The sequence below is a fragment of the Danio rerio genome, chromosome 5, assembly GCF_052040795.2.
Source record: "Danio rerio strain M-AB ecotype USA chromosome 5, GRCz13ab, whole genome shotgun sequence".
NCBI lineage: Eukaryota > Metazoa > Chordata > Actinopteri > Cypriniformes > Danionidae > Danio > Danio rerio.
The window spans coordinates 13,725,825-13,749,783 of record NC_141025.1 but is presented as its reverse complement, the minus strand read 5'-3'; the positions used below and the strand labels follow the sequence as shown (position 1 = coordinate 13,749,783).

At 35.8% G+C, this 23,959-nt stretch overlaps 1 protein-coding gene across 1 annotated transcript in view; it reads right to left on the bottom strand.

Annotated features, from left to right (window-relative positions):
* ppil2 (peptidylprolyl isomerase (cyclophilin)-like 2) overlaps positions 1-23,959 on the bottom strand; it is a 72,276-nt gene that overhangs the window by 21,986 nt on the left and 26,331 nt on the right. The window contains 6 exon segments of the mRNA NM_200991.2: positions 921-954; positions 1,771-1,860; positions 14,549-14,655; positions 16,538-16,613; positions 22,068-22,228; positions 23,764-23,839. Coding sequence (NP_957285.2) covers positions 921-954; positions 1,771-1,860; positions 14,549-14,655; positions 16,538-16,613; positions 22,068-22,228; positions 23,764-23,839 — 544 coding nt within the window.

Below are 23,959 nucleotides of genomic sequence, written 5' to 3'. Positions count from 1 at the left end.
TCATCCATAGGGGTCTCTGTCTGATAAACTATAATAAAATAGCAACAGCAAAGAGAAAAAGAAGATGGTTGATGTCAAGACAAAAGGACTGTAAAACATATGGGGAGAAAATAGCTGATAAAAACAACAAATCTAAATCAACATCATCAGCACGCCAGATCTCATTTTGGTCTTCAGTGGAAAAGCAGTATTTCATATTTGAATGCAACTGTTTTATTTAATTAATTTAATTTTATTTATTTAACTAATTAAGACTATTTTGTATAAATAAATGTATAAAGTTGATTCTGACTGATTTGCTCGACCACTGACATAGATATCGGATTGTGACTCAAGTTCAAAATGATAGAGTTAAAAGGATGTTTTAACTGTTTGTCTTTATATATGCTTTAGTAGCCTGAAACTGGTGATAATGGTAAGAAGTATTACATTTCTGATAATCGCTTGTGGTCTTTGACCAATCATAAAGCATTGGGTCAGCTGGCCAATCAGGCAACCATGTGCTTTTTAAAGGCAGGGATTTATAGAAACCTCTCAATCAGATCATTTCACAAACACTTGCAATAGAGGCGCAGCAGTAAATGTGCAGTAAAATAATGCGTTTTGAAAATTAAAGCATGTTAAATTGTTCTAGTAAAAATAATTATGACCTTTTAATACAGCATCAGGTGGTCTCATCTATTATATATACGGTCTAAGCTTTAGATCCAATATACAATGCATATCAATGATAACAGATTTCATGTATAATTTAAAATAATGCTCTACTTGCTCTTTCCTGTAAAAACAAAATCTATATTAAATACCACTACTGCTGTGAACACACTTCTCAAAACTAGGTATCAGTCTGAAAACAGCATACCATTATACCCGAGTGATGGAAACTAAATATAATTCTTATTAAATCTTAAAATAATTACCTGTACCAGTCCCTGTAGGGTCTCCTCCTTGAATCTGAAAACAAAAAACAACATATGACATATATTAATATGCATATAACATACAGAGTGTGATTTTTGACTTGTTACTTGTTATTTTATGTGAGCTTGTAATTTTGGCTGGGGTTGGTTTTTTTATTTGTTGTTGTATATATCATATTGTTGTTGTATATATCATACATAAGATATATGTATATGAGTAGCGCTTTGAGTTTTAAGAAAAGCGCATCATGAATACAATTTAATATTTGTATTATATAAATATATCCTAATTAGATTTTTTTTCTATTAGCGAGCACTTAGAAACTCTAAACTACTTCAGATGCAGTCATTCTTTTCCTAATAATCAACATACATTTCGGTATATCTAAAATCAGTTTTTATTAAAAACATGTCAAACTTTGTCCTTAAAGCATTTTTGTGACTAATTCTTTCCACATATCTCATCCTAATTCTACATTGCTAACAATTTTTTGAGATGGTAACTGAGGCCCGATCAATGGATATACAGACTGATGGAGATGTAAATTATTTTTATCCAATTGAATTGTATGTGTTTTGGTTGGTCAGTTGTTTTGCTTATTTTGCTGTTTTAAGTTGTAAGGAACTTTGAAATAAACTATACGAAAAAGTGATATGAACCAGTCATAATTAAGCATTCAATGGGTAACAGAATGCAATTTTATATCATTCCTATTATAATTGGCAGCAACATAACACTCACACGCATGCACTTAATGTAAACTGTATTAAAACCTTACACATACAGTAAACTTCAAAATAAATAAATTCAACAAAATATCATATAATAAATGAAAAGTAATTTACCCACCATGAAATTTCGAATAGAGCGGTGAAATACTGTGCCATCGTAATATCCTTTCTTACAGAGTTTAATAAAGTTTTCTCCAGCCTTGGGGACCTGCGGGGAATAAGAGACGAAGAGTTTTAATGTCAAGAGATTTATGAAGATGTGATTCATGAAAACTGTTTGTCAGTATGATGACACTTGCATAGCGGCTTGTAAAACTGACAACAACAACAACAACAACAAAGAACATGAAGACATTTTGACAATTTACAAACACAGCTAGAATGCAATAGACCATACAATTATACAACACAATCAATAATATAATTATTCTGAAGCTCGTTAGACATAGAAATGTCTGTAGACCTCAGAGGCAGGTGTGTCGAGGCACAAGGCTGGGGAAGGTTACAGAAAAAGTTCTGCTGCTCTGAAAGGTCCAATGAGCACAGTGTCCTCCATCATCCTTATGTGGAAGATGTTTGGAACCACCAGGACTCTTCCTAGAGCTGGCTGGCCATGTAAGCCGAGTGATTGAGGAAAAGGGCCTTAGTCAAGGAGGTGATCAATAACCTGATGGTCACTCTGTCTGAGCTGCAGCGTTCTTCTGTGGAGAGAGGAGAACCTTACGGAAGGACAACCATCTGTGCAGCAATCCACCAATCAGGCCTGTATGGTAGAGTGGCCAGACGAAATTTGAAAAAAGGCATCTGAGGGACTCTCAAGATCATAAGAAACAAAATTATCTGGTCTGATGTAGGGGTGGGCGATGTTGACCAATATGGCATCATACAATGTCTAATGTGAAACATGGCGGTGGACAATGGCATCGTCATCATGTGAAAACCATGGGGGTGGGCAGTGTGTGTGTTTGTGTGTGTATGTGTAGGGGCGGTGGGGTGATTGAAAAGGCGCACGACGTGTCTGAATAGCGAGAAGGGATGCGGGGGTGAGAAGGGTGCGTGACTTATGCTAGAGACTCCAGGAAATTCCGGGAGACTTGGGATGTCTGAATATCAAGTTTTACAACTTTAGTGAGACGTGATCCAGTGGTATATCCTTGATAAACTGTCCAATGTGCACTGCTCTCTGGAGCTCAGAGGAGCGCATGACAGTTTGTGGCTGTATGTGGCTGTATGTGGCTGTATGTGTGTGTGTGTGTGTGTGTGTGTGTGTGTGTGTGTGTGTGTGTGTGTGTGTGTGTGTGTGTGTGTGTGTGTATGGCAGGCTGTGTGTGGTTAGGTGATGTGCGTTTTCAGCGGACAGGAGGGCTGTTCAGAAATGCTAGGTAAAACACGCTGTGGATGTGGATAATTTTCGTTCTAAAATGCCATTTTAACACCCAGACATATTAATGTAAAATGGGCCTAAGTGTGTATCTTTCGAGAACGGGTTTGCGACGAGGGCAGGGCGGAGGATTGGCGATACCGGCTCAGCATCGTGTTGTCTGTTGGCCATCAGTGATGAACGATGACATCGTCTATCGGCCCAACTCTACTCTGATGAGACTAAAATTGAACTCTTTGGAGTAAATGACAGGCGTTACATATGGAGAAAACCAGGCACCGCTCATTACCAGGCTAATACTATCCCTACAGTGAAGCATGGTGGTGGCTGTATCTCGCTGTGAAGATGTTTTTTAACAGCAAGAACTGGAGGACTAGTCAGGATAGAGAGAAAGATGAACGCAACAATGTACAGAGACATCCTGAATGAAAACCTGGTTAAGAGTGCTCTTGACCTCAGACTGGGGCAACGTTTTTTTATCCAGCAGGACAATGACCCAAAGCACACCACCAAAATATCAATGGAGTGGCTTCACAACAACTCTGTAAATTTCCTTGAGTGGCCCTGCCAGAGCCCAGACCTAAATCCTATTAAACATCTCTGAAGAGATCTGAAAATGGCTGTACACAGTCGCTTTCCATCCAATCTGATAGAGTTTAAAAGGTACTGCAAAGAGGAATGGCCAAACATTCCCAAAGACTCTTCTAAAACATAAAAATACCATAATGTGTTTGCAGATACTTAAGAAACATGCTGAGTGAACATTCTTGTTTATCTGAAAAACCATTCTAAAGTCAGATATTCAGCTTTGAAAATGCTAGTTACATGCAGGAATCTCTGTGTTTGTTTTGGTCATTCAACCCGCCCAATGTCAGTATAGCCAATTATGTTTCAGCAACCCGGGTTCCTTGCAGGAAAACGCGCATTTCATTCATTCATTAATTGGAAAGGCTCTTAAGTGTGTGTCTATGATCGAAATGCAACTTCCGGTGGACGGTAGCAGACTCCGAAATGAGACGCAGATTCAGAGTTTCACATAAGATAGTTTTTAATTAGCCAATAATATAAATTTAACGAACATAAACATTAGGTGAGCAGGTTACATTGTAACCCTGTGTCCTAAAAACACGCTACCTGGCCAGATTTGCAATAAGCAATTTGGCTGTTTGGAATTTAGTCTGTCTATACAGTCACAGTTAATTTCAAACAGTTTATTTCTGAGATCTGAGGTGAACTATCTGCTGCTGCTTTCAGTAGAACGGCAATAAATGTCATGTAAAATGGCATTCAAACTTACATTGTTAGCATTTAACACTGAATGAAGCACATGAGTTGTATCTGAGGTGATCAATATCAGTTTTCTGTTTAGCTGCAAGAAATTGAAGTCCTTTCTAAAATATTAATTTCAGGTGTTAGAACAAAAACTAAAATATTTCTTCTATCGCTTGTCGTTGCTTTTATTTTGTAGACGACAAATCAGCCTTTATTCTCGAAAGTCAGGCACACTTCTGTTGGTGTCATCAATCTGGCAACCTGCGCAAATGTACACGACCGGTCAAAAGTTTGGGGTCAGTATTTTTTCTCATGTTTTTTTTTTTTACAGAAAATTATTCAGTTCATCAAGGCACCATTTATTAAATGTAATTTTTTTTGGTTTAAATATTTATTTTTCAATTTTAAATAACTGCTTTCTTATTGTATGTAGTTTCAAATGAAATGATTACTCCAGTCATTATTGCTTTTATTATTATCTCCATTGATAATGATAATAATAATAATAATAATAATAATAATAATAAAACTAACAATAATAATAATCATTAATATTAGGGTGATTTTTGAGGGATCATGTGACTGAAGACTAGAGTAACGAAGCTAAAAAAAATCATCATTAAAATCACTGGAATAAATTATTAAAATTCTAAACAACTTTGGAACAGTTATAATATGCCTATGCATTAACATTTTACAATTTGTACTGTATTTTTGATTAAATAAATGCGAGCATTTTAAGTTTATTTTAAAACATTGGAATTTGGAAAAATCGTACTGACCCCAAATTTTTTTTACCGGTAGTGTTCTTCAAAACATTCAACATCACAACTTCTGTAAGTTAGGTTAATGACTTCACACTCAACATACTGTACACACAAGCCTTTGTACAAAAAACAAAAAAAACAAAAAACATCTGTGGGCTATAAAATTCAATAAACAATTAAGTATGTTTGTAATACATCTGGACGTTTGTAAAGTCTGCTACTGTATGTTTTGCAGGAAATGAAACACAAAGCACTGAACGTTTATGGAGCCTCTTCCTCTCCTGCTCTGCAAATGTTTATTTGTTCGTTTCTATGACGATCAGCCATCACTCTCTGCAAATAAATCTTTTGTGAGTCAATAAACTCAGGAAAGACACTGTGTGCTTATTGGGAGACGCAGAAAGCAATTTCCACATTAAAGTTTTATGCTGTGCTGAGAGGAGGTCAAACATGTCAGGACTTCAACAGAAAAAGCTTCAGATTTCAATGTCACACAGTCATGCATGAAAAGCACAGAGACACACTAAACACCTACAAAAAATAAAGTTGTCAAGTGAGATCTCAATCATCAGCTCTGTTTACATCTGACAGAGTTATGTAACGGAGCACAATGACATTCCAATCCAAATGCCATGATGAGAAAATAAAATGTGCAGTACACTGTAAATCATTGACAAGAAGATCATATTATTTATACTCTGAAAAAAAGCAATTGGTTTAAATTAGTCTGCTAATACATTTTAATTACAAAAACAATCAAGTAATGTCTTAAATTATACTTGAAAATGTTATGTAGAAAACAGATTCTTATTTTCTTGTAAAACAAACTTTCATGAGCTTTGCTTTATTTATAGCATTGAAACATCATTTTATACAGTCTATAATTAAAAAAAAACATTGTTTAAATTGTGACAAAACAACAGAACACATCATGAGATGTTAAAACACTATTAGGGCACATATATTTCACAAAAAAGTAAAAACTGGTTGTTTTTGCAATGTTAGGAGCAAATTCTTTCTTCCCTTTGAAAAAAAATGTTGAAGCATCCCAGCGGATAGATCCTTGTGTAAAGTCCAGTGTGGAGATCAGCTGCATGTATTGGCGGGTACAACATGATGTCATTGAGTTTTCAGTACATCCGTTCATTAATTAATGAGCAAGATTTGGTTCGAGCCAATCAGCCCGCTCTTTTGTGAATGAGGGGCAACTTCATTTCAATTTATATGATATAGCTTGGAAGACCGTTTTTACTAGTTACAGTGTTCAGAGAGACATCATGTTGTGTTGCCAACCGTAATTCAAACAAGTAAAAGAAGCAGAACTGTTTGGAGACGTGGGATGTCAGTGTCGCGTTTTTAAATGTGCTGCACCAAAGGTTTTGTTTTCAATTCCTCGCTATGATAGCGCAGCTGGACTCACATCTGTGGATTACAGTGGTCTGCTAACAAGCGACAAAATATGTAAGGAACATTTTTGTTTTTTACCAGAGAGCTTTTCACATGTGGAAATGGTGAAATCTGGATCTTCTTTTAAAAAAGACACTGTTCCAGTTGGTGTTGATTGTCCTGTCTCTACAGATTTGGTATGTGTGTGATTAGTGTTCTTTGCTTATGTTTATTCAGATGGCAAAGTTAGTTCATATCGTCAGCAGTATTCTTTCAGTTTTTAAAGACATCCTTTAGTCAAAATGATTTAATTACTCAAGTTTACAGTAAAATCACTACAATATTATGGACTGAAAATCCTCCACTTCCACACAGCTCTCAGATCTGCTGTAAATGCTGCTCTCTTAATCACTGTCTATCTCCCCTGCGTCAGTGTTGCCGGTGTGAAAATCAGCTGTAGTGCACATACTGAAACTCCCCTTTTCATGCAAACTCTTCCTTCTTTTGCCACTTGACACTCCCACCTAAACAGAGCTGAAATCACCCACTTTCCTGACTTTTTTCAAACTAGAGGTGTGAAAACACCCTGCTGAACTGGGGGCAGGGTTCGTGCCCTCCAACAGAATTTGTTGCTTTCACACAATGCAAAAAAAACTATAAAATTCGAATTAAGCACAATTAAGCATTGTTATACAAATAGTAAATGTTTTTTGAAAATAAACTGTACAGATACTTTAATTTTAAACATTTTTCATAAAGCTTTTAACCTAAAAAGCAAATATCCTAAAGTAATCTAAAATGTTTCTAATCTTCTAGTTAATCTAAAACGGTCATTTAATGTATTTCTAAATGTAATAAAAAATAAATAGTTTCGCTTGTAAAATAAATGTATTTGCTTTAGTTTTTTATGTTTAACCGCCATATAAACTGCATTGGCTTACAATATTTTTTACTATATTTTTCTAACATTTCCCTTATTTTTATATTTTCTTAATAAAAAAGCTTTTTAATATTGTTAAAAACATATACGGTTTCAAAAAGTACTACAGACACTATTTTAAGATAAAGTAATTTTCTTCTAAATTCTCATTATAACAACACTTAAAAAAACACATGGTAATGTAAAATAAAATAAAAATACTGCACAAAAATATTTCACCCTTATGTACCTAATGTCAAAGCCTGTGATAAAAGTAAAAAAAAAAATCCAGTAAACATTTTTTTCACCAAATCAGTGACATAATTTTCTAATCTTGGAAAATAATGTGCTAATCCTGTAATGTTTTAAACATTTAGTAGTCTTGATCAGAACTGAGGTTGATTAACAGATTTATGCACAAAACATTTGAAAAAATATTTTTCTGATGCATTTTTAGAGTGGTCTAATTCAGTGAATGTTTTCATTCCTAACATAACAAAAGGGTAGTAAATTTGAACAATGCACAAGAGTTAACACACAAGTATTTTATATATATATATATATATATATATATATATATATATATATATATATATATATATATATATATATATATATATATATATATATATATATATATATATATATATATATATATATATATATATATATATATAAATAATATCGCATACTTCTGACTGTTAATTAAAAATGTGCTTAAATGCAATAAAATCTTTTGATACATTTTAAAAATAGATTTAAATGTATTTTGAAAAAATCCTTCTATTTATGGGTGGAACAAAATGGGAACATCTTGACATTTTCTTACCCTTTTATAACATTCATCATTACAGTAAAAAAATACTTAACTACTTTGTAAACACTGCAGCACAAACAGAATCATCAGAAACGCAAGCAAACCACAGGAGGGAGGAAAGGAAAAAAGAGGGTAATTTTCTTATCAATGTGACCTCTCCTCTTTATCCTGATTTGACAAGCACACAGCCAATGAAAAGACACAAAAATAGCACCTAGTTACTAGGTCTATGAAGAGCATGAAATGCTGTTTCTGTGTCCATTAGGCAGTGTTTACCTTGGATCCCAAGTCACACTGACACACACACGCACACTAGAAGCTGTCACTGCACATTAAGCTGGAAAAGGACAAATTAACTTCAGCTTCATTCTCACAACATGTTCCCTAAACCACTATAAATGTAAATCTAGAATTAGAGAAATGTTCCGAAGCAAATTAAGTCTTTTATCTTGTGGCCTTGCTTATGAATCCACTGCTTTTGTGCACTGTGTCATGTAAAAATGAGCCAAAGTGTGCATACAAGTAATACAATAATGCTAGAATTCAATAAATCTGAAGTAATTGAAGTGTACACAATCTTATACTGTATGTAGTTAAAAAAAAATATCCCGTAAAAACACCATTATTGAAAAAAAAAAATTATTTATGAAAACAAACTTTTCAAAATTTAAATATATCCTATGGCCTGACAGCAAAAGTAAAAAAAAAAATCATAATAATAATGTACAGATAGCATGAGAGCCACAGGCGCAGCAGGGGTAGTGGCTTCTAAGTCTTCAGCTCCGAATGCTTTTTCAAAAGCCCTGAATCTTTTGGGTTAAGTTAGCAAAATGTACTTTTTAAACACATAATGCAGAAATATTTAAATCGGTTCAATATTGCTTTTCTACAGGACCGATAAAACAACATCAGCTGGGCTTTTTCTATAATTTTTTTATTAATTTAAGAGGTATAACGGAGACAGGCCCACGACCGCATCCTCTCATCGCTGCACTGCGCCTGACCAGATTTCTTGCGGCGCGGGAATAAACTTCCAAATAAAGCACGGGAGCGGTCGGTAACTGGTGTATTTTGAACGGGGGTGGGCGATCTAACAATATCGCTCAAGACTTCCGAGCTAATCCGCGTATGTATGTGTGTGAATGAGAGAGCGTGATGCTGCATTTAGCTTGTTTGTTGCTGTCTATGTGTGTGTGTATGTGAGTGAATGAGAGAGAGAGAGCTATAGGTTATAGGCTATTTGTTATAGGCTATCTGGACTCTGTATAGCTGGGTGGTTTTCGGTTTCCAGAGACATTAAGCAGCTAGATGTTAGTCAGATAACGTTTCTATGTTCCTTCCTAATGCCTGTGTAAATAATTATGGATGAAAGCTTATGATAAACCGCTGTTTGTTTACCTTCAAGTTTCAGTTGCTTGACACGTGTGCGCGTAAAGCAGCCAGTGAGCGCCAGCACACACACATATTTTGTACATCTTGACATGAGAAAGTGTTTCTCTATATGCTTTCATCGAAATGGTCCACAATACTTATCCATCCACAGTTTGTAATGTAGTCAAATGTTTCCGAACACAAGCGCAGCCGTTCAGAGCTCATTTTTGGTTAATGATGTCAGAATTTACCAGTATATTGATGTGTGAATGGTCTTTTCCGAAAAATTTCCACAATGTTACTGCCTGTGTGAACGGCGCTATTTTGAATTTACTGGTAAAGTTGTTCCGGATGATTTTCAGATATTTACCGGTATCACTGTGTAAAAGGGGCATCACCTCTGATGAGAACGATTATCATTATTGCTGGCCAGTTAACTTCATATTGCACTATTTATTTAATATAATTTTTTTTCTTCATGACATTTTCAGTTAATGGGGTGTGTCACAGCTAACATAACTGTATAGTGGTCAAAAAAATGCAAAAAATAAAATAATAAATCTAAAGGCAAAAACTTGCATCAAGTTCCTGTGTTTTTAGACATAACTTATTTTTAAAAATCATTGTCATTTACTGAAGTAGCCACTTACACTACCTGACAAAAGTCTTGTCGTGAATCCCAGTTGTAAGAGCAACAAATAATAACTTGATTTCTAGTTAATCATTGGAAGAAGTGGCAGCAGGTAGATTTTTCTAATGAGTCATCTGCTGAACTGCATCCCAATCATCACAAATACTGCAGAAGACCTACTGGAACCCCCATGGACACAAGATTCTCATAGAAATCAGTCAAGTTTGGTGAAGGAAAAATAATGTGTAGTTACATTCAGTATGGGGGTGTGCGAAAGATCTACAGAGTGGATGGCAACATCATCAGCCTTGGGTATCAAGTCATTTGTGCTGCCCATTACATTACAAACCACGGGAAAGGTCAAATTCCTCAGCAGGATAGCGCTCCTCATATTTCAGCCTCCACATCAAAGTTCCTGAAACCAAAGAAGGTCAAGGTGCTCCAGGATTGGCCAGCCCAGTCACCAGACATGAATATTATTAAACATGTTTGGGGTAAGATGAAGGAGGAGGCATTGAAGATGAATCTAAAGAGTCTTGATGAACTCTGGGAGACTTGCAAAAGCCCTTGAAAATGCCATTTTAGGTGACTTTATTATTAAGTTATTTGAGTCATTGCAGAGATGTATGGATGCAGTCCTCCAAGCTCATGGGAGTCATACACAATATTAATGCTTTTTCCACTGCAGCATGACTTTATATTTATTGCTGTACATTATTTCTGTTAAATTATAAGACTTTTATCTATTTTAAGCAAAGTCAGATCTTACTGTCCTAATTAAATAATTAAAAATCAAGGCATGATCATATTTTATTTTGGTAAAATAAGCGTAATCTAGAGGCCTTTGCTTTTTTTTATAAGCCATTTCAGATACCAAATGATCATGTAGAAGTCAAGATATTATTTGTTGTTTCTAAAACTTGGATAGGCGACAAGACTTGTCAGATAGTGTATAATATAAGGCCTTTTTAATTTAGAACTTGAGACACTATATGAGTCACACTATTGACCTTATTCTCCGCAGACGAGCGGGCGCAGCAATTTAAATCTTTCTGGCACGAGACTTCCGGTCTCCTTCACTTCCATTCATTTTTAGACATTAAAAACTGCTCGTTTCGCTGTTTGATGTTGCAAACTGATATTTCCTTGTTGTATTATTCTACTTGGTCTGTATAGTCATGCAAACATTTGTTTGTAGAGCAAGTAGTTTGACCGTTTTTTGCCGTTTATTATTCCTTGTCATTTCTCCCATAGGCGACTGAAACAGAAGTTCTAAGACAATCGCGAAAACAGGCGCACTTCCGCATTTTAGAATAAGGTCAATAGAACAGTTTTAAGATTCAAAACAAAAATGTAAAGAAATATATAATACCACAGCAGTTTTTATAACAAGATGTATGAAAGACATTGACCTTTAAATGAATTTCAAATACTGCTATCACTAATTATATTCATGTACATCATGTAACAGCAAAAATGCAACATTTAAGAAACACCTACATGTAAGTAACCTAAAAAAAGACAAATCCCACCTGATTTAAACAGGGTATGGTGTTAAAGTGAAGAACTAAATGATGGATATATAAAGTGATTCATGTGCGGCTTTGACCCAGAAGTGAGATCCTGACACGCGCTTTCACATAAATAAAAAGAGACACCTGCTTCTACTGAGATGAGCGGAGAGAACTATGGGTAAGTTTTAGCGCCAGCACAAGGCCAGAACGAACACAATTTTTTCCCAGGAAGTGTTTTATGGCATGGGATGATTTTACAAGCTCAGTAGGACGCGCAGCACAAAAAGAGGAAGAAGTGAGCGGAGAGAAAACACATTAGAAAAGGACAAAAACAGAAAGAACAGATTCGGACATTAATAGACAGCTATAACTGAGCAGAGGAATAGAGCGAGTCAGTTTATGTAGGTCAGCAGTTGCAGTGTGTCAGTGAGACGGAGCACAGCGAATGGATGAATTATGTATTACATAAGGACACGACGGCCTGTAGGCCAAAACACACATACTGTCGAGCAGTAACACACACCTCCAACACACCCCGGATCAATGCTGAAATATCTGTGCGTTCATAACTGACTGCAGCTATTTTACCATTTAAAGTCTGCGTGAACAGGAGGTTCTGTATGTTAATGTACTCCCTACTGAAACAAATTATTGAGTAGGAGGCGGAGCTTTCTTTTGTGCATCATTCCCTCATAGCAAACTAACGGTAAAAGGGGTGTGGTAAAGAATATTTTGGCTGACGAGTTATGAATTTATTGCCATATCAGTTTCTCTGGTTATTTCATAGCATTTTGCTTCTTTGCAAGTTGTTTGCACTCGGCCACTTTATTAGGTACACCTGTCCAACTGCTCGCTAATTCTAATTTCTAATCAACCAATCAGATGGCAGCAACTCAATGCATTTAGGTATGTAGACATGGTCAAAACGATCTGCTGTAGTTCAAACAGAGCATCAAAATGGGGAAGAAAGGTGATTTAAGTGACTTTGAACGTGGCATGGTTGTTGGTGCCAGACGGGCTGGTCTGAGTATTTTAGAAACTGCTGACCTGCTGGGATTTTTATGCACAACCATCTCTAGGGTTTACAGAGAATGGTCTGAAAAAGAGAAAATATCCAGTGGGCGGCAGTTCTGTGGGCGCAAATGCCTTGTTAAAGCCAGAAGTAAAAGGAGAATGGCCAGACTGGTTTGAGCTGATAGAAAGGTAACAGTAAATCAAATAACCACTCGTTACAACCGAGGTCTGCAGAAAGAGCATCTCTGAACACACAATATGTCCAACCTTGAGGCGGATGGGCTACAGCAGCAGAAGACCACACTGGGTGCCACTCCTGTCAGCTAAGAACAGGAAACTGAGGCTGCAATTCACACAGGCTCACCAAAATTGGACAATAGAAGATCGGAAAAACGTTGCCTGCTCTGATGAGTCTCGATTGCTGCTGCGACATTTGGATGGTAGAGTCAGAATTTGGCATCAAAAACATGAACGTATATGGATCCATCCTGCCTGGTATCAACGGTTCAGGCTGGTGGTGGCGGTGTAATGGTGTGGGGGATAATTTCTAGGCAAATGGGCCCATTAGTACCTATTGAGCATTGTGTCAACGCCAGAGCCTACCTGAGTACTGTTGCTGACTGTGTCCATCCCTTTATGGCCACAATGTACCCATCTTCTGATAGCTACTTCCAGCAGGATAAAACGCCATGTTATAAAGCGTGAATAATCTCAGACTGGTTTCTTAAACATGACAATGTATTCACTGAACTCAAATGGCCTCCAGAGTCACCAGATCTCAATGCAATAGAGCACCTTTGGAATGTGCTGGAATGAGAGATTCGCATCATGGACGTGCAGCCAACAAATCTGCAGCAACTGCGTCATGCTATCATGTCAATATGAACCAAAATCTGTTGAGGAATATTTCCAGTAACTTGTTGAATCTATGCCACAAAGAATTAAGAACGGTATAAAGTCAAAAAGGGGTCCAACCCGGGACTAGAAAAGTGTACCTAATAAAGTGACTAGATAGATAGAGACAGACAGACAGACAGATAGACAGATAGCTCTTTTATTACTCCATTAAATTACCCCTAGAATCAGAAGGTCCTTATTGACCATATTTGGATTGTGCCATGAATATTAATGAGCTCTGCTCTGACAGTATTCAGTGCTTTCTCTCTCTCTCTCTCTCTCTCTCTCTCTCTCTCTCTCTCTCTCTCTCTCTCTCTCTCTCTCTCTCTCTCTCTCTCTCGGTCAATAATCACTGGTGGCTAAATATTCTGTGTATCCCTAACACAACAATACAACAACACAAAGGTTTATAATGCAATGCAACGCAACACTGCAATGCAACAAAAATGCTAGAACAAAACAACACAACAAAAAAGCAATGCAACACAAGGATAAAATGCAACACAATGCAACAAAAACACAATGCAATGCAACAACACAACGCATCAACACAACGTAATGCAACGCAAAGATGGTTATCATAACAACAAAAATTGTCACAATTTAATATAAACAAAACATCAACGTTCAATTTATTTTAATTAAATGAAAATAAATTAAAATTAGCAATTAAATGTTTAAAGTGCTGATAAAGAGATGTAGAATTAATTGTCTTCAGATGCAATTCATTGTTATTTTTAACTAATTCAACAGAAATCAGACATTATACTTATAACAGTTTGGGAATTACTGCTCAATTATTGCCTCATTCCCTCACTCTGTAATTAGTCAGCTCTGACCTTTTGATTAAGTGTGACAGAAAACTAGAAAAACACATGTAGATGAAGAGCACATTTTAAAGAAATAACACAAGTGGGAAATGAATACCTTATCACAATGTAACTCCACATTCAGGTCTCCTTTGTTTGTGTGCAAGCGCACGTAGCCTTTCTTCTTAACATACTGGTAGCGAACAGCATCGTCAGCAATAGCATCTGAAAGCACCGACAAATAATTTTATTCTTTGCATTTATGAATGACTTCGACAGTATTGACTACTTTTTCTGAACCATAATAGCCTTATTCTGAAAGAGAACAGGCACGGTAGACTGATTTGACAGCTGCCAGATGATTTGCTGAGCCAGGATTCAGTTTGAAACGAGCATTAAATACAAAGCAGCACTAAAACTTGCCATGAGTTTCAGGTATCGCACTGATGCAATGTTATGAAATGCATGCAACTTTTCCCAGTTTAAACAAAAGAGGAAATGGTTTCATTTGCTGTGTGCAATACTAGTCATAGTGAAACCCACTTTTGACATTTAGTGGATGCCTAAAAAAGTGACTTGCATTTAAAATATGCGGACATTAACAGTAAAGAAAATGAAAATAATACAAAGCTTTAGATTTTACATTACTCTAAAATCATTTGTTATCAGAAGAGGCTTATATAAAAGGCAAAGGCCTCTATATTATGCTTATTTTACTAAAATAAAATACGATCATGTCTTGATTTTTAATTATTTAATTAGGACAGTAAGGTCTGACGTTGCTTAAGAGAAATAATGTACAGTATAGAATATAAAGTCATGGTGCTGTGGAAAAGAATGAATATTGTGTATGACTCCCATGAACTTGGAGGACTGCATCCATACATCTCTGAAATGACTCAAAGAACTCATTAATAAATTCATCTGGAATTTCAAAGAGAGTGTTCTTGCAGGACTCCCAGAGTTTATCAAGATTCTTTTGATTCATCTTCAATGCCTTGATCTTGATCTTACCCCAGACATGTTCAATCATATTCATGTCTGATGACTGGGCTGGCCAATTCTGGAGCACCTCGACCTTGTTTGCTTTTAGGAACTTTGATGTGGAGGCTGAAGTATGAGCAGCAGCGCTATCCTGCTGAAGAATTTGTCCTCTCCTGTGGTTTGTAATGTAATGGGCAGCACAAACCCTGCTGATGTTGCCATCTACTCTGCAGATCTCTCAAACGCACCCATACTGAACGTCACCCCAAACCATGACTTTCATGATCCTTCATTAACCTTGACTGATTTTTGTGAGAATCTTGAGGTCATATGGGTTACAATAGGTCTGCAGTATTTGTAATGATTGAGATGCAGTTCATCAGATGATTCATCAGAGAAATCTACCTTCTGCCACTTTTCCAAATAATCAACTAGAAATCAAGTTATTGTTTGTTGCTCTTACAATTGGGATCCGTAGCAGGGCATTCATTTACTTACTGCTTATTTCTTTGTATTTTAAACATGCCTAGAAAGTGAGTAAATCATTGGCTAATAATTTTTTTTTTTGCCTTTACAGCGTTAGGAGCTGAGTGAATCTTTAGTTTATTGCATTACTTGCACCTCAAAAGACAAATGCAGACACGCAATGAATGTGTGTTGGCGTTTGAAGGCATGAGACATCAATGTCAATTCAACAGAAGAATGAAAATCAAAAATTATGGGGGGGGTAGGCTATGATGTATTTTAGATTCTAAATGAACAAGACCCAATTCCATTTGCACCACTTTTATGAATTTTAAAGAAAAAGGAAGAAATACTATTGTAATTATCAAGAATTAGCTGAGCAGGCAGAGCAAAGACCCTCTTCAGACACATTTCTACGAAAGTAATGTATTTTCGACTACTGTGATTGTGGAAGGGGTCGAAAATGCTTAAAACTTTTTACAGCCTGTTTACATCAATATTTAGTGGCATCCACTTGTGACCAGACCAACAAAAACACGTTAATACGAGGTGTAAAGTGAACCTTTGTCCCGTGGAGCTGGATAAAACTGTCTGATCCATTCTGATTTATTGGCTATCAGCAAGCAGCGAAAGCAGGTTTAATTTATAACTCCATTACCTGCTTCATGGTTGGTGGCTGGAGCCATAGCTGTAGATGTGAAGGAGGCAGACACTCTTCCAGTGGAATAGTGAGCCTGGAGGAAAATACACAGACATGCTTTATAGATAAGACTTTCCAGATAAGACTAAATGAGCCCCAACACCTCCAGCCAAAACAACTAAATGATCTTCACATACATGACATCACTCTGACACATTCTGAAGAGTACTTCACACTTGATAATAGCGTTTATCAACCATGTTTTAGTGCAGACAGAGAGACAGTTAATGATGTTTTGTTGATTTAAGTGGTGAAATTCAGGTGTGTTTGTGTGCAGATGTTTTATCAACAGGTCTAGATTCCCAGCTGTTCATGAATAAATAGTGATCATAATAATCATATAATGATAATAACAATAAGTCAAAATATGCTGTCTTCACAATTTGGAATACATATTTGGAATTGGCACAATAAAACAAAAGGATAAATATATTATTAAGAAATTACTCAATGTTTTTAATTTGGAATGTAATTCATTTCTGAAATGACAAAGGGGTTTTAGCACTCATTACTTCAGGTTTCAGTGTCACAATCTTTTAGCAATCATTATAATGTTCTTATTTGGTGCATTTCTTTTTTTTTTAATCAATGTCGAAAACAGCTGTGCCACTTAAAGGGCACCTATTTTACAAGATGTAAGATAAGCCTTGGTGTTTTCAGTGCGTGCCTGTAAAGTTTCAGCTCAAAATACCCATCAGATTATTTCTTATATAATGTAGAATCTGCCCATTTTGGTGTCTGAAGACAGTGTAGCTGTTTTTGTAGCCTGTGTCTTTAAATGCAAAGGAGCTGATTCTCCCAACCCACAGATCTGACGTGTGTCTGCTTTTCATGCATTACGTCAGATAAACAGCAGTCAGTGATAGAGACAGACCCGGATGAAGCTAAAATAAGGTCACTAGTCACAAATATCAAGTAAGTTTATTTAATGTATTTGTGGTGGAGTTTATTCAAGCCTTTCTGAAATGATGAGTCTCACTCAAATGCTGTTTGCAAAACACACAAACACATGTCAGCAATATGTTATGCAATGCAATTTTAGTTTTGGAGCACACTAGTTTAAAGATAACCTTAAGACTAACATCTTAAAAAACACATTATTTTGATTTCCCAGGGATTTTTCTTTTAGTAGAATCCATGAGATTATTTCCTAAATTCTGTTGAAATAAAGATAAAAAATATAAATATAAAATAATCATTAAATCATTGTTAATAAATGATATAAGTAAATAAAACCAGCCCCTTTCTTTGATTTGTATGATTACAGAAAAAAGATTCTGTTTAAATTTGGAGATTAGAAACATGACCATATTTATACTTGGGATATAACAGGATTTTTTTTTTGTATGCCATAGAATTAGTTAAGCTAAATCAGTAGTAGAGTGGGCCCGGATGCCAGTCTATTTCAGCATCACACTACCAATCCAGCACGGCAAGAGCTAAAATAGACTGGCATTGATGCCAAAAGTCCAGCCAATTACACTCAATGCATGCGCTGTGAATGGGCTGAGCAAGCAAAGCTAATACAGCTGAAAGCATGGGGGCAGACACACTTCAACCTGAGCTAAAAGAAGACTTGAGACATGGCCAGAGATGCACTCACACAACCACTGCAGCGCAAACATGGCACATTTTGAAACCAACCTATTGAGCTGCTTAACAGAAAGTGAGCAAATGATTTGTTTGCTTAAGATCAATAACACAAAAACAAAAAAAAACTGACATGACATTCATAGGAACGTCTTGTGATTTGTGCTGTGAGTATGTGGTTTTGTTAAGGATCCTGCGAGGCGTTTTCTTCTGCTCCAGTTGCTGTGTGATGGTGGTAGAGTCTGAGAGGCAAATCACTTCATAATGCTGAGACACTTTCATACACACGCGCACAGACACTCTGAGGTCTGATGACGCAGAGCTGTTTGGGTCAAACACCTGGCAGGAGACCCCATTAGCACCCATTATTGAAACTTTGATCTGAAGTTTTAAAACTAAAACTCTTAAAGGGACAGTTCATCCAGAGATGTACATGAACAACTGCTGATGATTAACTCGCCCTCAAGCCATTCAATTTTTTAAATGACCTAATTTACACTGGAACCTCCAGAATTCTATAACTACTAGAAGGGCTAGGGCTGCACAATATATCGTTTCAGCATTGATATCACAATGTGTACATCCGCAATAGCCACAATGCAAGAAACGCAAAGTTGAATCTGAATTATAGTTGACCAGGAGCCACACAACACGTGATTTGTAGGGTCACTGCAAAGTTCAACTATAATAGAGTAAAGGTTTACCATTTGCGAGTGTTTTTAAGGCCTGTGATTAAGCATTTCAAGAAAGTCTAAATAAATAAATAAATGCTTTTCTAACTTAAAGTTTTTTTATTTCAATTTTTTTTAATTGTTTCAAGTCCAAATTTCTAAGCAAAAACAAGATTATTTTACTTGCCCCATTGGCAGATAATTTAGCTTAGTTGTAGCAAAAACTCTTAATTTTAGGTATATTTCTTCTGAAGGTAAAAACAAAACCATATTTTTACTTCAAATATCAAAACATTCTTAGATGGAATAGAAACGAGACAAAGAAAAAAAGAATTTACATTGTGATTATTTTATTTCTGTACCTGAATATTGTTAGGCTCCCTGAAAAACTATCAAATAAAGCTATTCAGAACATCTTGTGAAACACATTCATATTGCAATATTTATTAAAGTAAAATAAATTATCGCAATGTCAGATTTTTCCTATATCGCGCAGCCCTAAGAAAGGCCATATCAGACATTCTGAACATTGAATAAAGACTGCAGTGCTGCTTCCCACACTTAAGCTGCGTCCCAAATCTCATACTTATGCACTATTCAACGCCATTTTGTAGTATAAATAGTGTAAGTAGTGTGTTCAAAAATAATAAGTGCACTTTAATTACCCGGATGATGCACTCATTCAGCCGGTAAAATGAAGTGTGTAATGATGGACACTTCATGAACTTAACGACCGCAGGTTTGGTTACGTAGCGGAAGGGGCGGAGCTATCGGACGCACATGTTGAATAACTTTATTTATTTTGGATGGTGAAAGCAAAATTCTCCTACCAGAGTGATTATAGCGCCTCCCAATGGTGAATGCGGCAATACTGGCAGGTATTATTTGATAACTCGGTCGTTTATTTCGGCCGGTAACGGTTTGAATTCCCGCTAAGTAAAAAAACATTAGTGTGCCATTTGGGACGCCACTTCATACATATACTATCCTGTTGAGTGTGTAAAGGCATAAGTACATAGTGCATGAGTGCATAGAGTATAGGGTGCCATTTGGGACGCAGCTATAGACTTTACTTGGGCAGGCCAAGTACGCTGTAAAACCCAAAAGGTTAAGGCAACTTAAACCCTTTCAGGAAACCGCATATCTTCACAAAAATAGTACATACTTATATGCTGTAGTACAAGCATACGAATTGGGACGCAGCAAATGTTTTTGTGATCATAAAGTTATGTTCATGTTTGTAGAAAGTTGCTTGGCAACAGAGGCACGCATATTCAAAGATGCAGGTAATATAGTAATGGCTGAAATGTATTCGGTTAATTTCACTGTTAAGGGTAGAAATTCTTAGATTTATTTGTGAAAACTGAAAAGTCAGGGTACAATATTTATGCGAGTCAGTTTTGGAGTAAACTTCAGTTTAATGAAGATACTAGAATTCTTACCAGGTCAAGAAAATATGATCATATCACCCCAATTTTATCCTCCTTACACTGGCTGCCTGTTAAGTTCCGTATTATAAAATATTGCTTTTTCCTTATGAAGCTTTAAATAATCTAGCTCCCGTTTATCTAACCAACCGGTCTTGTTACAATCCAACCCGCTCTTTAAGATCACAAAACTCTTCTGGTAGTACTCAGAACAGCAAAGTCCAATAAAGGAGGTTGGGTCTTCTCATTTATGGCTCCTAAACTTTGGAATAGGCTTCCTGATAATGTCCGAGGCCCAGATGCACTCTCTGAGATTAAGGATGTGTCTTCTTAGTAAAGCATACACGCAATGCATCACATCACACAGTATGATGCATAAGTGTGCTCCATGCAGGTGAGTGGGCTTGACAAACCACCTGTAGAAAACACTCTTCTTGTCCTTATGCACCAGGCATTTTGTTAGAAATATTTCTATGCTTTATATGCTTGTTTTCATGTTTGTTTATATAACTTCTTTTTCATTTATAGCACTTCATTTTCACAGTGACATTTAATATCTTGTTCAAAATAGATTATAAACAGCAGCTATGCTAATTATTTATTTTGCTCTCTATTCCCAACCCAAGGCCTCTAGAGATTGTGCAGCACCAATGATGGGATGAAAGACCTGTAAAAAGATGATGCTAATCACTGAGGACTGAGGACACATACACCTAACACACCTCATTAAACACATACAATGCACACAGACATCACCTATATGCTATAAAACTGCAGGTTAATTATGTTTATATAATAATAACTTATATTTGATTGGAACTTTAACTTAATTTAATTGTAATGCAATAACGTACACCTTTTGTGAAGCTGCTATGAAACAATTATTGTAAAAAGCGCTATACAAATAAACTTGCATAAAATTGAGTCTTATTTTAACAAAGTTATTAAACGACTAAATTGTAAAAGGGTCAAAGTTACTGCCTCTGCAGTTCTAGTTATAAAGAAAAAATAAGCATATACAGGCACACTAATGATAATCATAACTCATCATGATGCACTGAGATCGTATGAAGCAAAACAATTGGTCAACTTTGGCAGACAGTCTGGAGCACAACTTTCCTATTATACAGATTCCCAGCAGAAACTGAAAATGTTTGTTTACAACTGCTGGGTTGCAGCATAAAGAAAGTGCCATTTTGGTGTCTAAAATATTTTGAGGTGGTCTAATTTTACCTACTTCCAGAAGTAATGGTTAATACATCAGACTGAATTTTTTACACAGTGCAAACACGCATGTAGTCAAATATGCACTCAGTAAGGATCCAGAGGAATTCATTTGTTTGTATTTTCTCGAACTCTCAATGTGCTAGTAGCCACTGACTTGCTTTTTTGAATCAGCAAGGACAATAGTTTAAGCAAACAATCTTCTTTAATTTCCTTCTGAGGAAATATCAACTATTTTTGGATGCCCTAAGGGTGAAAAAAGCAACTTTTAATTTTTGGATATGATTTTAAAAAATAGTCGTTTTGCTACTCTGCTATGACTTCTCTATGTAAATTAGTTTTGTCATAACTGATAACATATCTGCTGTCTTCTGTATCATAAAAAAATGTGATATTTTGTGCCTGACAACTCATCCAATATAAAATCTAACTTGTGTAGCACAACCAGTTCAGTTAAGTATTAGAGACTGTGGTTTCAAAAATAAATAACTCATTCAGAATGGCAAAGAGAAATTAATTAAAGAAGACAAAAAGGAGAGAGAAGAAAGGCAATGTCTTCATCATAAAAGCACTCACAGCATTGAACTTGTCTGTTTTTTTGGCTTCTGGTTCTTTCATAGTCGAGGCCAACAGCTCATCTCCTTTATAGTCCCTATAGAGCTCCGCAAGTGTCTCTCGCGTCTCCAGATTTGTGCTTTTCAGATGGTATGATGGGTCCTGTTTTGCTTTCTCCTCATCTGAAGATATAAAAGACGAAGAGAAAGAGAGAGAGAGAGAGAGAAGAGAGAGAGAGAGAGAGAGAGAGAGAGAGAGAGAGAGAGAGAAAGAGAGAGAGAGAGAGAGAGAGAGAGAGAGAAAGAGAGAGAGAGAGAGAGAGAGAGAGAGAGAGAGAGAGAGAGAGAGAGAGAGAGAGAGAGAGAGAGAGAGAGAGAGAGAGAGCTTTTTAACAATTCAGCATCACTGGATTCACATTAACACTTGGTAAACTTTTACAGGGATTCTGCAGGTCAGATTTAAGACTTTTTAAAGACCATTATAAATGAAATGTTAGACTCATACAGGGCTAAACAAAGATTTTTTTCTAATGGTCCAGTGGAAAAGGTTTTTACTTGCCCCATCAAAATAAAAGTCAAATTTAGTTATTTCTCAGCCACATATTTCAAATAAAAGTGTCAGCACAAGCAAACTCGGTTGAATACATGCATACAAATTTTATTCAACATAACTTTTCTTCTTCTTCTTCAAAAACAGTAAAGAATCTCTAAATACAAAGAGAACTTTTAAACAACTAATATTATAAGGATCAAGGCTGCACAATATATCATTTCAGCATCCTCACAATGTGAGATGTAGATAAAAACACAGTTGAAGTCAGAATTATTAGCACCCTCTATTTATTTTTTCCCCTAATTTCTATTTAACGGACAGAAGATTTTCTCAACACATTTCTAAACATAATAGTTTTAATAACTCATTTCTAATAACTGATTTGTTTTATTTTTGTCATGATGACAGAAAATAATATTTGACTAGGTATTTTTCAAGACACTTCTATTCAGCTTAAAATGACATTTAGAGGCTTAACTAGGTTAATTGGGTTAACTAGGCAGGTTGGTTTAATTATGCAAGTTAGGGTATAATAGTTTAGTTTGTTCTGTAGACTATTGAAAAACAAAATAGCTTAAAAGAGCTAATAATTTTGACCTAAAAATGGCTTTTAAAACTTTAAAAACTGCTTTTATTCTACCCCAAATAAAACAAATAAGACTTTCTCCAGAAAAAAAACATTATCAGACATACTGTGAAAATATCTTTGCTCTGTTAAACATAATTTGGGAAATATTTAAAAAGAAAAACAATAATCAAAGGGGGGCTAATAATTCTGACATCAACTGTATAAACAGTAGATAATAAAGGGGACCTTTGTTATTTTTGTTATACATTATTGACTTTTTTATTCTTTTTTAGCCCTTTATGTGGCACTTTAAAGCATCACAGTGAGTGATTATAAGACTTACATATTTGTTTTTTAACTTTAAAAATATTATATTGTAATTAATATCAATGGAGAGATCATATATGGTACTTTACCTGATAAAATGTTAATAAATCTATTCAGTGTTTAATTAGTAGTTTTACCATTTTTTGAGTTTTATGTTAACAGCAACACCGACTACTTCATACCAAGATTAATATGCTATTCCATAAACAAAATAACCTTCGAATAAAAAAAAAATTCAAGTCATGGTACTGCATTCAAAACTGTACTCACCGGGGTCAAGGACTTTCATATTGTTTTTCACATGAAAGAAGTTGGAGACATTGAATTTATCCAAATTTGTAGGATCCTGGGATATAAAAAACATAAAAGGAGATTCTATAAGACAGCAATGTAGACGTGACAAACCAGACACACTCATCACAATTATGAATTATTATTCGGCTCATGTCACATTTTCCTGAAACTC